This window comes from Ictalurus furcatus, chromosome 20 (assembly GCF_023375685.1).
Source record: "Ictalurus furcatus strain D&B chromosome 20, Billie_1.0, whole genome shotgun sequence".
Classification (NCBI taxonomy): Eukaryota; Metazoa; Chordata; class Actinopteri; order Siluriformes; family Ictaluridae; genus Ictalurus; species Ictalurus furcatus.
The window spans coordinates 15,634,482-15,650,799 of record NC_071274.1 but is presented as its reverse complement, the minus strand read 5'-3'; the positions used below and the strand labels follow the sequence as shown (position 1 = coordinate 15,650,799).

Sequence of the window (16,318 nt, the reverse complement as noted above, 5' to 3'; positions counted from 1 at the left end):
CTCATCAGAGGATAATGCCTAAGAAGGCCATGTCATGTCACTTAGATCAGTACAGAATGTTTATCTGCTATACAGAGACACAAACATGTTCTTCTGTTCAAGGTTCATCTGCACATCTTCTAAGATCCTAAAACAAAGCCTGTTTGAATTGCCTCAAACTGCTTCTTATCGGTACACAGAAGTGTATCATGCTCTGCGTTTCATATATATATATATATATAGTAGTGTTCAGCAAAAGCGCTACAGAGTGCTCTCATTATTCTATCCTGTATTAACCATCTTTTAATAAACCTCTTTTTTTTTACCTTCAGAGGACGAGTCTGTGAGTGTTGTTTAATTTCCACGACAATTTGAAGAATCTCCTGGCTGGGCTGCACGAGTCTTTCAGCTTTTCTGGACAACAAGCAAACTGGAAGACCACTGACTGGTAGGAATCATCAAGAATTTAGAATTAGAATTAGAATTTTATGAAGTCATAGTGTATTGCTGTCATTGTGTATTGCTGTCTGTGTGGAAGGGAGTCAATGATATAAGAAATGCGTGTATTACATTGAGAGAAGTATTACATGGCGCGATTTCTTATAAGAAGTTCCAGGAACTTCGCCTCTGTGACAGCAGCGATATTGGTGTTTCTTAGATCACAGCTGCAAAACTAAAATATATACTGACGGGTATATAAGACCAGTTAGATCCTGTCATCACTTGCATTAGCAGCTATTAACAAACGTTCTCTAACCACTCTATTTTTCTTTTTCTTCAAATTAATAAAATAAAAGAAATCCCGTTCACCATATTATACATTATAAATTTTTCCTTGTTCAATAACAACACATTTTAATAGTGCATCCTGATGCAATCTCTTCTCTTAGATAAGCGACGCACACGCATCCGGCCGTCCACATGATGTAAAAGAAAACGTGATTCCTCAGACCAGGGCACCTTCTTCCATTGCTCCATGGTCCTGTTCCGAAGGTGCTTTCAGCAGTGAAGAGGGGTCAGCATGAACACTCTGACCTGTCTGCAGCTTCGCAGCCCCATACTCAGCGAGCTGAGATGCACGGTGTCTTCTGAGACATTTCTGTCACAGCCAGCATTAACTTTTTCAGCAATTTGTGCTACAGTAGATCTTCTGTGGGATCGGACCAGACGGGCCAGCCTTCGCTCCCCATGCACATCAATGAGCCTTGGGCGCCCATGACCCTGTTGCCGGTTCACTGGTGGTTCTTCCTTGCACTTTAAGTAGGTACTAACATTATTAACGTCGTGGAACATTATTAACGTCGTGTGAGTTTTTTCACCGCATTGTGCAACAGGACACGTTCACACACGACAGTGCTCAACGTTTTACGGCAAACAAGAGAGCACGGCTGTGTCCGAAACCACATACTTACCTGCTATAGGCCTACAGTAGGTGAAATACATGTATCTCGGCTACTACATAGTAGGTAAGTACGCGGTTTGGGACCCAGCCGACGGTGTCAAGCAGTGATCTATTGCACGTACAGCATGACAAATAATTAACCGCACTTGAAGCGTTCTTAAAAATCTTAAATAAAAACACCCAAAACTGTACACGGTACCATAATGAAGACGAACTGTATGTTGATACGTGAAATTCCGGAGGGACGTCGGACGGTGTGGCGTGGGGATGTAATGACGTGTGCTGTTAATCGATCTATGTTCTATAACATGTCAAACGGGAACATGAAAGGAGTATTCTAAAAGCGACTCATGTAAACACCTTAATCACAATATTGTCTTATTCAGAATAAGGTCAATAATTAGATTACTGCTGTCCATGAAAACGTACTGACTGTCGAATTCTTGATTCTGATTAGTTCAGAATACCTGTTAATTTTTTTCTGTAACAGCAGCTCTGACAATAGTAGTGCCAGTATATTAATGCGATAAATGCGTCCTAATATGCTATAAATTTTATAGTAAGAGACTAATAATAAAATGTATTAAAATGTGTTGTTACTGAACAAAGAAAAATCTATAATGTATAATATGGTGAACAGGATTTCTTTTGTCTTATTAATTTGAAGAAAAAGAAAAATAGAGTGGTGAGAGAACATTTGTTAATAGCTGCTAATGCAAGTGATGACAGGATCTAACTGGTCTTGTGGACGTTCCACAACATTAAACGCAACCATGAATGGTTGGGGAAAAAAAAATCATGATGCATCGTGAATGAATAAATTATAAAAGTGTAATTGTTGGCTAATTGCTTTGGCGTAAAAGAAATAAAACACTTTAGGACAAGCTGTTACAGGGAAATATTCAACTTCGATGTAAAAATAAAGACCTCAGTATATTTCATGCTGAGATGATGAGCAACCGGTGAATATGGACATCATGCAGAGGTTTCGCTTAGTGAAATGTTCCTGTAGTTGTGCTCGATACAAAACTACTAAGAGTATGTGAGCTTGTAAACTCACAAAAGTGGAACACTCATCTCAACACTGTGTATACTGAGGCCTTATGTCTACTGAAGTCTACACACTGAATCACACCTCCCCGTTGATGATTATTTTCATGAAACAGCATGCCCCATAATGTTTTATTCCATACTCGGCCATCACTGGGTCGAAGGACTGATTTTGTGTGTGTGTGTGTGTGTGTGTGTGTGTGTGTGTATGTGTTCTATGCGCACACACACAAGGGTGAGAGCACCAGTTGTCTCATAGGGCTGGATGGCGAACCTGGAGGGCTTAGTGATCTTTGAGATGGGCTGGGAGATTTAGAGTGAGACCTCAAAGTCCATCTCTCTGACCCTGCTCAAAACATACACACACACACACACACACACACACACACACGCACGCACACACTGCAGAAAAATGGTATACATGAAACTTAGACTTAGATTCTCTGAGAGTAAAATGCTGAGGTGAGCTGAGGTCTTGTACCTTTCGGGGACAGTGAGGGTCCTCTGGAGAAAGTGCCAATGGGTGCACAGTGTCCGTTCTCATCGTTGGATGAAATGTACGCTTGACAAGGAATGATGAATTTTCAGCATACAAATCAAGAAAGGCAGAGCAAAGCCATAGAAATCAGTAACCAATAAATGATTCACTAAATGTGCATGTGTGTTGCATTAATACAATTCTCATTAGGATTCTTCTCCAGCATGGTCATGTTTGCGACTTGGCATACTGATGTTTTCTTGATAAGATGCAGTGTGTGTGTGTGTGTGTGTGTGTGTGTGTGTGTGCCAGACACACTGATATTCTCTTCATAAGGCTCCTCCAGTAGAAAAGGCTGAAGTGTCCCAGCTATTTTTTCGACTAGTGCGTTAATGACATCATAAAGGGTGGGACACGGGATCTGCCGAGACACACACACACACACACACACACACACACACACACACAGTGATGCAGCTGCATTCCCTCCAGTATCAACATCACACTTACTTTATTATCTTATCTAGCTGTTTATACATCCCTACATACCGGGTTTTCCACATCGATGATGTAACCTCCCTGAGACTTCTGGGTAACCCGTAAGTGTCTGAACACCGAGCTGTGGAACGTTCAAAAAGCAGAAAGCAGTAGAGTGTGACTGAGAATGTAACTGAATCAGGGAAAGTAAAATAAATAAATAAATAAAACCATGAGAGAGATCCTGAAGTGGTAAAGGAGATGCTACGAGGGAAAGTCTGGGAGTAAAAATAGAAATGCCATCTACAATACTGTATAGAGAGAGGCGGATAGGGAGAGAAGTGTTTTAATGCCGTATCATACCCATTAAGGTCTTGTCGTGTGGTTACTGCAAGTGACGTGGCGTCTCTGCCCGGTCTTAGCAACATGTTACTACAGTCTGGGTGACGCTCTAACAGAACCTCGGCTTCTGTACGAGAGACAGGCCTGAAACAACTGATCCAGACAGAAAACACACACACACACACACACACACACACACACACACTCAATTAATACATAAGTTAAATAGATTGGCTGACAAGTGAATATGATAATCTAATAGGTAATAAAACATGCAGTTATAGGAAAATAATCAACAAACGTTGAAGCTGTTTCCACCTCAATGTGGATGATTTTCCTATAGCAGCACATCCTAAAGTGTTTTATGCTGCTTATACTTACACTGGAGACTAGTGGAGACTAATAAATGCTAAATAAACGTCTTTTTGCTGAAATCTTCACCTTCATACGATAATTTTCCTTTCTCAAATACCAACATTAATACAGCACATTAATATAAACCTGTGATTTGCCTTATAGCTGGCAATACTGTCAGAGCTGCTGTTCGAAAACCTTTCGACCAATCAGAATCGAGAATTCGACAGCATTTTGGTATAAGCAAAAATACACAAAAACAGTCCTATTTGACTACTGGAACTAACTATTGGAATGGCAAGGCCAATTCATTGTTTTTGTTAAATACTGAAGACCTTTGGGTTTGAGATCAAAAGATGAATATGAGAAGAGAGTTTAGAATTTCAGCTTTTATTTCCTGGTGTGTATATATAGATGTTAATCAAAAGTTGAAGGTTTTAGACTGGCCAAGTCAACCACCAGACCTTAACCCAGTTGAGCAGTATTTCACCTCCTGAAGAGGAGACTGAAGGGAGAACACCGCCCCCCCATCCACTGAACAAACAAGAACTGAAAGAGGCTGCAGTAAAAGCCTGGAAAAGCATCATAAAAGAAGAAACCAACAATTTGGTGATGTCAGTAAGTCTCAGTATTGATGCAGTCACTGCAAGCAAGGGATTTTCAACCAAATATCAAGTGTCATTTACTTGAATTTACTTAAAGACTTATCCTTTCCTATACTTTTGCTCACCTAGAAATTGGGTGGTCTAATACAGAATGTTCTATGTTTTATGCTGTGTAACACATCTAGATCTAAACACCAGGAAATAAAAGCTGAAATCCTAAACTCTCATCTCATATCCATCTTTTAATCTCAAACCCAAATGTCTTTGGTGTATAGCACAAACAAATGAATTGACCTTTCCAATTCATTGTCCCTTCCCATCACCCCCTCCCCCCATATTTCATGCCTTGAAATAAAAGAATGAAATTTTTAATAAAACAGAATTTCATTTAAAAATCAACCAAATAGGCTTATCAGCCATCTTGTTCCTCTTGATCTTATGAGTGGAAAAGTTTCCCATTTGATTTTGATCCTAAGTGTCACTAGTGAATAAGGTGAACATAGAAATTCTACAGAGAATTTATAACCGGAGTAATTGTACCTACAACTAAACAAACAAGATAACAGTTGAACAAAAATGATTATTATTATTATTATTATTATTATTATTATTAATGACCATTTTTATTCTTTCTTTGAACCATGAATATACAAACGACAGCATCTCTAGACGAGGAAATACTTACGCAGGGATCTCTCCTACCAGAGGGAGGGAGAGGGGAGATGAAGGGGCTCTCGAGAGCGCTAGAGCTCTTCTTCTCTGTCTCTCTTTCTCCACCACCTCCTTTAGCATGTGCAGTTGCCCGGGCAGCAGGGTTAGAATCGTGGGCACTGCCAGCTGAGGACCAGATGCAGGAAATCACTTAATGATATGTTAATACACAGATAGAAACGTTGTTCATTTATTCAATTCATTCATTCCCTTATCAGCACCATGATAATGTAGGGTTTGTGTATGTCAGCACTTTGGATTTAAACCGAAACAAAGGCAGTAAGGTCAAAATGCAGAATATCGAAGCTTTAATTCAAGGCTTTGGATATGTTACAGGCCTCAAGCATGAGTAACCTGTGAACAGATATCGTGTCCTGTTTTGTACAGGAAAATCAGACACAGGAGATGTTATTTGTGGTCGCTCAGCAGGCTGTTCTCTGTCTTTATTAAACAGAATATATCTTATTTTTTCCTTTTTCATTTAAACCACTTCAACGATAATATTCCTTGTAACAAATTACACATTTAGCATCACATTACAGCATGGAGGTTAATATATAAAACTGCTGGAATAACATATTTTACAAATTATATAAATGTACAAATTTGTTGTTAAGTTCAACAGAAATCCTTCACTTATCAAAGTCTTAACTGGTGCTATGACTCATAGTTACTGCTATTACCAGCTCCGAAATCATATACACTCAGTAGCTTTAATACAGTTAAGCCTACTTGTCTCACACTTTTACTACATTTTCAAATACAAAATATAAAAACAATACAGAGGCCTACATTATACAAAATACCTCTGTCTCTTTAACCTTACCAACACATTACAACTATATATATACACAACTATTGAAATAACCGTACATTGTAAACTTCAGCTTTAACAAATACAGAGAAAGGTGCACATGTCCAGGAGCAATGACCATAAACAAAATAAATGTCAACGTCTGAAGGCTGCCATGTCGCTTACACTTTTTACACGGGAGCTAGCTACACTTCAATTCAAGGTCTCTCAACTGAATAAACCACTGTTTTACACATAAAACGTTGTCAGAACAACATAACTAAGGCTTTAAAAATCCTTAGAAATGTATTGCAGCGAAATATCACACACTACTAACCTGTTTTGTACAGGAAAATCAGACACAGGAGATGTTAATTGTGATCGCTCAGCAGGCTGTTCTCTGTGAGGAGCGGAAGCATCGCGCAGCCCTACTAGCGCTCACATAAGTGAACACTCCCTTGTGGCACAATCAAGCAATTGCACCCTCAAAAATACTACTCAAATCCATTGCAAAAAATACATTCAAATTGTTCCTTTTATACAGGCCAATACACAAAACAACTTAACAATTGTGACAATACATTTGTAGGCGTCACAGATATCCAGATTGGTGTTTTATTTTCTGAGGCTTCATTTGAATAGCATTAGCTGTAGCATATGAGGAACTCATGTAACATTAAATCATTTTTATCTTGATTTTAGTGGCACATGCGGCTTTCTGCGTTCAAAAAAGATTTTTGGCACCTCTATGAATTCGTAGGAGAAAAATGTACAACCCCAATTCCGAAAAAGTTGGAACAGTATGGAAAATGCTAATAAAAACAAAGAGGAGTGATTTGTAAATGTACTTTGACTTGTATTTAAACAAAAAATGTGTAAAGACAAGGTATTTGATGTTTTACCTAATCAACTGTATAGTTTTTTTTAAGGCAAACATTTATTTTGAAATTTATGCATGTTATGTTATAAATTATGTTGTAAATTATGTTACAAATGACAGGGGCAATTTAGGACCAATAGTGATGTGACAAGTTGAAATAAGAAGGCGATGGAAACAGGTGAGGCAATCATCTAATCATAGTATATAAGGAGCCTTCAAAAACGGCCTAGTCCTTCAAGAGCGAGGATGGGTCGAGGCTCGCCAATCTGCCAACACTTTGAGAACATTCCCCAAAGACAAATTGGTAGGCTTGTGGGCATTTCACCTTCTACAGTGTACAATATAATTCAAAGATTCAAGGAATCCGTTCAAATCTCCGTGTGTAAAGGGAAAGGCCAAAAACCACTTCTGAATGCGTGTGATCTCCAATCCCTTAGACGTCATTGCCTTAAAAACTGGCATGAGACTGTAATGGATGTCTGAACAGTATATAATAATTCGAGATGTGGAATTTGCATGCTGTCTTATAAATTAAAGATATAACCAAAGCAGCTGGCATTGATGCTTGTTATTCACCACAAGACCACTGAAAATGACTCAGAATCATTAAGGATTAAAGGACCATTGAGGATCAAGTGCTCAACAGATTACAAATACTCAGACAGTCTAGCCTAAATAGAAGATTTAAAAAAAAAAAAAACGTCAGAGGTTTTACCATGCAATATAAATCATAATTAAACAGAAAAACGGTTACCATTTGATGCTCTGAACAAAGTCTCCACAAAGATTAGCCTGGATCATGCTAACACATGATTTGTAGAAAGATGGTGGCATGGGGACTTCTACAGTAGCTGCTAGTGGAACTAAATTATAAGATTTTTTTTAATGACATATGGCACACAAGCACCAAAAGTCATGAATAGCATGTGATATCTAATGAAACTGCTCAGATCTAATCAAAAAGCCTCAAAGCTCAGTGAGGCTGTGCAATGGCCGGGGAATTTCCCAGGACAAAAACAGGATTGTTCTTCACTAGCTAAGTCAATCAGCTGACTGGAATGCAACCAAGGATACCGATGATCTCACTCCAAGTAAGACAGAAAGCCTGCAAAAACAAGCAGGAACTTGAATTTTTTTTTTAAAATCACCACAACAAAAGACTTCCATATTCCAGGTCATGATCCTAAAATAATGGCCAGTTATTTTGTATGCATCACCCAATACTGACATTTTGCCTTTTAAGTGTTAACATCAAAAAGTGCGGTACAAAACAGAGCCAATAAATGTACTCATCAACAGTACGGTATGGTGCAGGAGATAACCCAAAGTAACCACAAGTCAAAATAAAGACCACTTAATGCTTTAAACAACTTTTTATTCATCCATCAATTTTCCGTACTGCTTATCCTACACAGGGTCACGGGGGAGCCTGGGAATCCCTGGGAGCCTGGGTTCCCAGGGAACTCAGGGAACAAGGCAGGGGACACCGTGGATGGGGTGCCAACCCATCGCAGGGCACAATCACACACATTCATACACTACAGACAATTTGTAAATGCCAATCAGCCTCCAATACATGTCTTTGGACCAGGGGAGGAAAGTGGAGTACCTGGAGGAAACCCCCAAAACACGGGGAGAACATTCAAACTCCATGCACACAGTGCGGAGGCGGGAATCGAACCCCCAACCCTGGAGGTGCAAGGCAAATGTGCTAACCTCCATAACCTCCCCACAAACGAATAAATATTATCCAATCATGAATGTGATTATGTTGGTCTGCTATATGAAATTTCTGTAAATAGCATCGGAACCCAACCTTCTAGCCTTCTTTCGGAAAAGCGTGGTTTACATACTGTTGAACATAGCTAGAACCTCCTATTACATTTCAAGAAACAAAACATTTTTTCATGCACTGCGTGAATTCCCTCTTCCCGTTTTTGGACCCCGTCCGAGTTCCCTCTTCCCGTTTTTGGACCCCGTCCGAATTCCCTCTTCCCGTTTTTGGACTCCGTCCGAGTTCCCTCTTCCCCGTTTTTGGACCCCGTCCGAGTGCCCTCTTCCCTGTTTTTGGACCCCGTCCGAGTGCCCTCTTCCCTGTTTTTGCATCCCGTCTGAGTTAACTTTCGAAACTCAGCCACACATTGCTGTACAACAGTCTCTGAATTGAGACTTCACATTTCTTGTCTGAGCTGTACATTCCATATGTCAACATAGTTCCTGTATTTCCCCCCCTGTTTTCTCTAATTCTTTGTTTTAAATGATGTTCTGCAATAAACAAAAACTTTCTCCCTTCATTAGTATCACATAGAGGTTGATCCCAATAATATCCTAAACTCCACCCCATTCTTATTTTTTACTTGATCACATACCCAATCAGATTGTTTCTGTGGTCTCTGTCTCTTTGACATCCACATCTGAATGATGTGCAGGTGAAGTCCAAGGATCTCTTCACTGCTGTAAATTCTTCTCTTGTCTTGTCCCGATTTCCAGTGTCTTCTGTGCTTCTTGCGTCCTTGCTTTTCCTACAACTCTGCGCTGGCGTCTCCTTTCCTTTTTCTTTTCTCTTGGGCTGAGCGTGAATGCAGCTGCTTGAGGCCTTGGCTCTGTGAAGTCATGCAGAGTAAGTTTCTTGCTGGGCTGAGTGTACTATGTCACACGTTGAGGCCTAGGCCTCTGTACAACAAGTGATGAGTCGTAACAACTCAAATGATTACAACGTGTTTGTTCGGCTGTAGTGATCATTGAGGACAGTAGTTATATCATATACTTTCTGTCAAATTGTAAATCAAACTAGTGTGTTGCTGATTTATGGCCCTTTGTGCTGCTCAGGCCGACCTTTCTGCAGGTAAGCTAATTTATGACAGGGGTGGGGGTAACCTGTATCAGTGGGTCAATCTGGCTCCTGTGTGTCTGGGCAGTGGTGGAGAGGGGTGTGTGGGGGACTAGCCCCCCTCACAACAAATGTGTTCATGTTAATGAGTCTGGTTTTTGGGGGGGTGAAATACGTCTCAAAAAACATGTCAATGGGTAATATTGGGTATGCGTTTGTGTTACTGTGTGGGTTTATTTCGTTTATCTAAACACATTGTTAGAAAAAGCATGATGTTTGAATGTGTACATATATGAGTAGAATATTTGTTTTGTGAAATAAATGAAAACAAATGTTGATTACGTTTTTAAGGAGCCCTGTTTGACTTTTGATAAAAAGTTCAGGAGGTAAAGCATTTTTTTAAAAGAATCTGTTTAAAAGAATCGCGTGTATTACATAACTTCTAAACATAAACCTTTAGGATGTAAAAAAAATTATTAAAAGAGCTGTTTAAAAGAATCCGTATTACTTGTCTTCCAAAAAAACACATAAAACCTTTAGGATGTAAAAATGGTTAAAAAAGCTGTTTAAAAAGAATCACGCTTATTACATGACTCCAAACAAAGATCCTTGTGAGGTAAAAATGTTAAAGTGTTGGCTAAAAGAATCGCCGTATTGTTTAAACTAGGAGATAAGTTTTCCCGAGATGTCTTCCATTCCGTTGTCAAATATTGGTCGTGGCCAACACGGTGAATCTCCCCAGCAAGGAGCCTCTGGGTAGCTATAATGTGTTTATGCGTGATGGTGTGCCATTGTAATGTATCCGTCACAGATTGATTATAAAAATGTTGTTTCTTCTCAAGGTTGTCCAGACATTCTGCGACGCTAGCAAAACTCTTTTCAATCCCCGCAATACGCCCCTCGATGGTCTTGAACCCGATTCGTATCAGTTCAAACAAGTCTCTGTTGTTGTCTATAATAGCCGGCGACTCGCGACCATAAGCTTCTTGATTTGAAAGTAGAGCCTCAGAATCGTCCTCTCCCGCAGTCAGACATTCACTGGCACGCGTTTCTCAAGGAGTCGGGGAAAATGCACAAGCGTCCCACGATTCTAACAACACGTGATCCCAACTCAAACCAGAGTCTACAGCGCGTGGTTCAGCAACAGCCCGTTCATTCACAACTGACTTTGGAAAAAAGGCAACATGAATTAGGAAATCAGTACGAATTAGGATGATGAAACACTCTTTTTTTAAATACATACTACATACCGTCTGTCGATCCTGGGGGAGATCTTGATCGTTTGCGCTTAGGAGTTGTAGACGTCACTATGCCTATGCTATGTACCCGAGCGACTGTTTTACGCTTGGTCTTCCCTGGTTTTGTTGACATACGCCGTTCAGTAGAACCCGCAACACTATTTTTGAACTCTGGAGTGGCGATCTTGTTTACAAGATTTGACAATCCTTGAACAATAAACAAACAAACACAAAAACATAAGAAAACAGCATAAATCACATTTAAACATAACTGCGAAATATCTAATTATTGCATCACTTACCCAACACAGGGTTATCCAACCTGACTCGCGGAGCCGCACCGCCTGAGTTCGAGCCTTGGTGTAAAGTAAAAAGTATAATCATTCTACACATACACAAATCATACATAGGAACGAATACTTATAAATAATAACACATGTACGTACCACTTGCCTTGTTCAGAAACTTGATTTTGTCTACGATGTCCGAAATAGACACAATGTCAGCATCACCTGTAGCGTTAGATACCTGTATATCCATTACAATAAACCCCATAAATTCATTTATAAATAAACATTCTTAATAATGTGTAATAATAATAATAATAATAATAATAATAAAAACACTTACTGTTACGCTAGACAGCCATCTCCTCTTTGAAGTATTCCTCAAAATAAAAATAAAGCTTTAGCGGTGAGCTAAAATGAGAAGCTGCCGGTTCGTCTAAAATTACACAGCGCACTGTTACACAGCCGATTCTTAGAGACTTCTGCGTAACTGACTCCACTTTTAAACATGGAGCCTACCTATTGTTGGGTGTGTCATAAAGCCATTAACACGTCAAGACACTAACTCATTATCATAAACAAACTGACAGGATTACACCATGACCCCGCTACTAAAATAAGTGTCTCCCCCACAAAACTCTTGGTCAGGAAAAACACATAGGGCCATAAATTTTTTGTACCTACAGAAACGTCAACCAGGAAAAACACAAAGATCATAAATTAGCACACTACTTCGAATGACATTTTGACAGAAAGTGCTGTCTAACGGTGAAACACGTGTATGGCTTGGGGTTTTTAGAGAGAGAGAGAGAGAGAGAGAGAGAGGTCTGAAACACATATGTATGGGTGGGGTTTAGAGATAGAGAGGGGTTTCAGTTTAACGTCATTAATGCTTTAACCCTGCGAATGGAAGACATCTCGGGAAAACTTATCTCCTAGTTTAAACAATACGGCGATTCTTTTAGCCAACACTTTAACATTTTTACCTCACAAGGATCTTTGTTTAGAAGTCATGTAATAAGCGTGATTCTTTTTAAACAGCTCTTTTAACCATTTTTACATCCTAAAGGTTTTATGTGTTTTTTTGGAAGACAAGTAATACGGATTCTTTTAAACAGCTCTGTTAATAATTTTTTTTTTTTTACATCCTAAATGTTTATGTTTAGAAGTTATGTAATACACACGATTCTTTTAAACAGATTCTTTTTTAAAAAAATGCTTTACCTCCTAAACTTTATATTCAAAGGCAAAGAGGGCTCCTTAAAAACGTAATCAACATTTGTTTTCATTTATTTCACAAAACAAATATTCTACTCATATATGTACACATTCAAACAACATGCTTTTTCTAACAATGTGTTTAGATAAACGAAATAAACCCACACAGTAACACAAACGCATACCCAGTATTACCCATTGACACGTTTTTTGAGACGTATTTCACCCCTCCAAAACCCAACATGAACACATTTGTTGGGAGGGGGGCTAGTCCCCCACACACCCCTCTCCACCACTGCCCAGACACACAGGAGCCAGATTGACCCACTGATACAGGTTACCCCCACCCCGGTCATAAATTAGCTTACCTGCAGAAAGGTCGGCGTGAGCAGCACAAAGGGCCATATATCAGCAACACACTACTTTGATTGACAGTTTGACAGAAAGTGTATGATATAACTACTGAGGACCTTGTGGAGCATGGGTAAGTGGTTAGTTGCCAAATATAGAATGAACAAGACTTTGGACATTTGAGCATGCATTTTTTTGCATACAATCCTTCTGACACAGCGTTTTCATCTCCAGCAACCACCTCCGCCTCTGGAGGCAGCTCGACCTGTGCGGCTGCCACCCTCTGAGGGAGAGCTCATAATAGGGAGGGGAAGACAGAAATCAGCCCCAGGGGCTGTGACAGTGGAAGGTAGCTTTAAATTACCACTGTATCCTGACAATATGTCCACAGACATTTAGCTGTCCACAAATATCAGATTCTTTCCTGTCAAGATAATTGTTGTTGTGGGGGGGACCCCAAAAAATCCTGGAATTGTAAAAAAAAAACAAAACCAAAAAACAACAACAAAAAAAAACTAGTGATATAAAACTTGCAGCATTTCTCCTTTTATCCTCTTCAAAGTACTCTCCTCAAGATGCAATACACTTGTCTCAGGGTTTCTCTCATTCCTGGAAACATTTCCTGTAATAATCTTTTGCCATCCGATTTTAATCGATCTTCAATTTAACAAAACGAGATAGATTCAGGAAATCCCCGAATCGATTCTTAATGCACCTGCTTCACTTGAGAGGATGTGAATATTATCTGTTGTTCGTCTCTCGTCCTGAATATGTCGCCATTTCATGTTTTGAATTTTGAAAACGGTTTTATTTCTGGTTGTTAATGAATTTCACTGTTGCACATTTACAATTATTTTTTTTTTACAGTAGTGTGCAGTTTGTGCTTACCTTGTGTGTATGCACACTGACTTCTTGTTACAAATTTTGTTACTAATTAAACATAATAGTGTGGGCCCTATTGTTAAAGTAAATGTGAATTTCAGTAATATAGTTAAGTAAGAAGGTTTCTGTTATCAGCATTTATATTAAAACTTGGATTCCCTGTCTGCAAAACTAACATTTTAAATTAAATATCGATAACTAATCGATATGGAAACGAAACCATATAAAGAATCGAATCTCCAAATTGGTTGCAATACCCAGCCCTAATGTCTAGAGCAGGGGTGCCCACACTTTTTTGACTTGCAAGCTACTTTTAACATGACCAGTCAAAGAGATCTACTTATACTAAAAATGTGTAATATATATATACTGAGTATATTTCATATATATATACATATATATATATATATATATATATATATATATATATATATATATATATATATATATATACACACACACACACAATATATGTTCATGTACCTTGCATAACTGCATGAGCCCTTATGGCACACTACAATTCAGTACATTTTTGGTCATTACCTTACTCTGATGACTTGCACTGAATAGAATCAGCCAGGGTTGCATAGTCCGGACAATAGCTGCTGGTAGCCAGCCTCAAGCAGGCCTCCAAATGATGATCAGACAGTGTGGAACGGTATTTGGACTTAATAATCTTCATGTGGGAAAAGGCTGACTCACATAAATAAGTAGAGCCAAATAATGCAGTCAAGGAGGTTGCACATTTCCTCATGTTTGGGTACTTTTCCCCTGTGAGTAAGTTCCAAAACTGTGCATGAGCTCTGGACTTCAGCTGAATGTCAGTCTGTAGTTTCAAAATCTCATCCTCCACTTCAGACGAGTTCAGGTGAAACAGCGTTGCAATTTTCGATGCGACTGAATCAACCTCAACATTGTCCCTAAATGGGTAGCACATGAATGTAGCGACTGGCTCCAGTAAAGCAAAGTCTTGAAAGCGTCTGTCAAACTCTGACCGACAGCTGTCAGTCTGCTCCGTGTAGCGTGCAATGTTAAATTGCGCACAAGCCTTCCGCTGCGTCTCCAGCTCTGACGCAAGGTTTTGGAAGTTCCCAAAATCATGGCGCTGCAGCTTTGAGGACAAAAGTTGCATTTTCCGTTTAAAGGCATTAACTGAGCTGAGCATATTGGCCACGGTTTTGTCTTTTCCTTGCAGCTCCAAATTAAGCTCATTTAACATGTTGGTCAGATCGGTTAAAAATGCCAAGTCCAGCAGCCACTGATCATCATTGAGTTGGGTGTACTCTGCATGTTTAACAGCAAAAAGAAACTCCCTTATCTCCGGACAGAGCTCTTGAAATCTCTGCATGAATATACCCCTACTAAGCCATCTCACGTCAGTGTGTAGCAGGAGCTCAGAGTGGTCGCGGTCTGCCTTCTCCAGATGCGCACGGAACAGCCGTCTGTGAAGTGATCTAGCACGTATAGAACAGGCGATCTTTGTTGCCACATCCATGATCTCTTTCATGTTTAGCATTTTTGCGCATACGGCTTGTTGGTGTATTATGCATTGGTTATTAAGGAAGTCAGGGAAAGCATCGTCTTTCCTGCACTTGGCAATGAATCCATTTGCGTTGCCAACCATTGCAACCGCACCGTCCGTGGTGACTGATATCAAGTTGCACAGTGGGAGCTGGGTTTTGTCAATGAAGTCTTTAAAAGACTGAAAAATTCTTTCATGGGCAGTATTGTTAACAGCTCTTCTTTGGCAGTCATATCTGTAAACACCATCCGAATAAAAACGCACAACTGGGCTGTATTACTTGCGTCCGTAGACTCCTCCGATTGCAGTGAGAAACACTCGCAATCTGTGATGTCCTTCCAAAGCTGTTGTGTCAAATCCTCAGCCATGACTTCACAGCGCCGTGTAACTGTACTTCTTGATAGTTGGAGAGCTCTGATTGAAGATAATATTTCGGTTTTGTTTTTAAAATCCCGATCTCTCCGTCTTGGAATGACTTCTTGTGTTTAATGATGAAGTGACTCACCCGGAACGATGCTTCGGTGGCTGCCTTAGCATTTGAAGTCAGTCGTGAGAAAAATGACTGCTGTCCGGACAGCTGTGCTTTTAGTTCCTTCACCTTCCTAATTTCTCAGCTCGCTTTTTGGAGGGAAGTCGGAGTCGTAGTTTTTATGAACAGTCCTAAAGTGCCGCTCCACATTTCCCTTTTTCGGAATAGCAATGGTAGCTTGGCAGATCAGACAAACGCACTTCGAATATGACATCGTGGGAAAAAAAATCATCTCCCATTCCGCATGGAAGTCATAAGTCTTCGGTTCTTGCTTGATCCCGCTACCTCACTCATTTTGTACCCTTTCTTCAGTAGGAATAAATTGGAAAGTTAACTCAGTGATTTCGCTCGCTAGCCTTTAGCAGTAGCTGGCGCGTTTGATCACACAGA

The 16,318-nt window shown here is 39.7% G+C and overlaps 2 protein-coding genes across 6 annotated transcripts in view; both read right to left on the bottom strand.

The window, feature by feature from the left end:
* LOC128623899 (semaphorin-4E-like) overlaps nt 1-2,987 on the bottom strand; it is a 24,701-nt gene extending 21,714 nt beyond the window's left edge. For 2 of the 5 annotated variants that reach the window (XM_053651053.1, XM_053651051.1), the window contains exons 1-2: nt 2,663-2,835; nt 306-424 (exon numbers count right to left, since the gene is read on the bottom strand). Coding sequence is in view for 1 of the 5 variants with exons in the window: in XM_053651055.1 (XP_053507030.1) it covers nt 306-424; nt 2,661-2,688 (147 nt within the window). In the remaining 4 variants the exon portion in view is untranslated. Of the gene's footprint in view, nt 1-305; nt 530-2,660; nt 2,836-2,912 lie in introns of those variants that run through there. The other 3 variants (XM_053651055.1, XM_053651054.1, XM_053651052.1) reach the window with 3 other exon arrangements.
* LOC128623816 (signal-transducing adaptor protein 2-like) lies at nt 2,866-16,318 on the bottom strand. The gene is made up of 6 exons (XM_053650920.1): nt 14,421-16,318; nt 5,373-5,524; nt 3,750-3,881; nt 3,459-3,528; nt 3,228-3,330; nt 2,866-2,993 (listed from the first exon to the last, which is right to left on the bottom strand). The coding sequence occupies exons 1-6, from the start codon at nt 14,463-14,465 to the stop codon at nt 2,866-2,868; spliced, it is 630 nt and encodes a 209-aa protein (XP_053506895.1). The 5' UTR covers nt 14,466-16,318.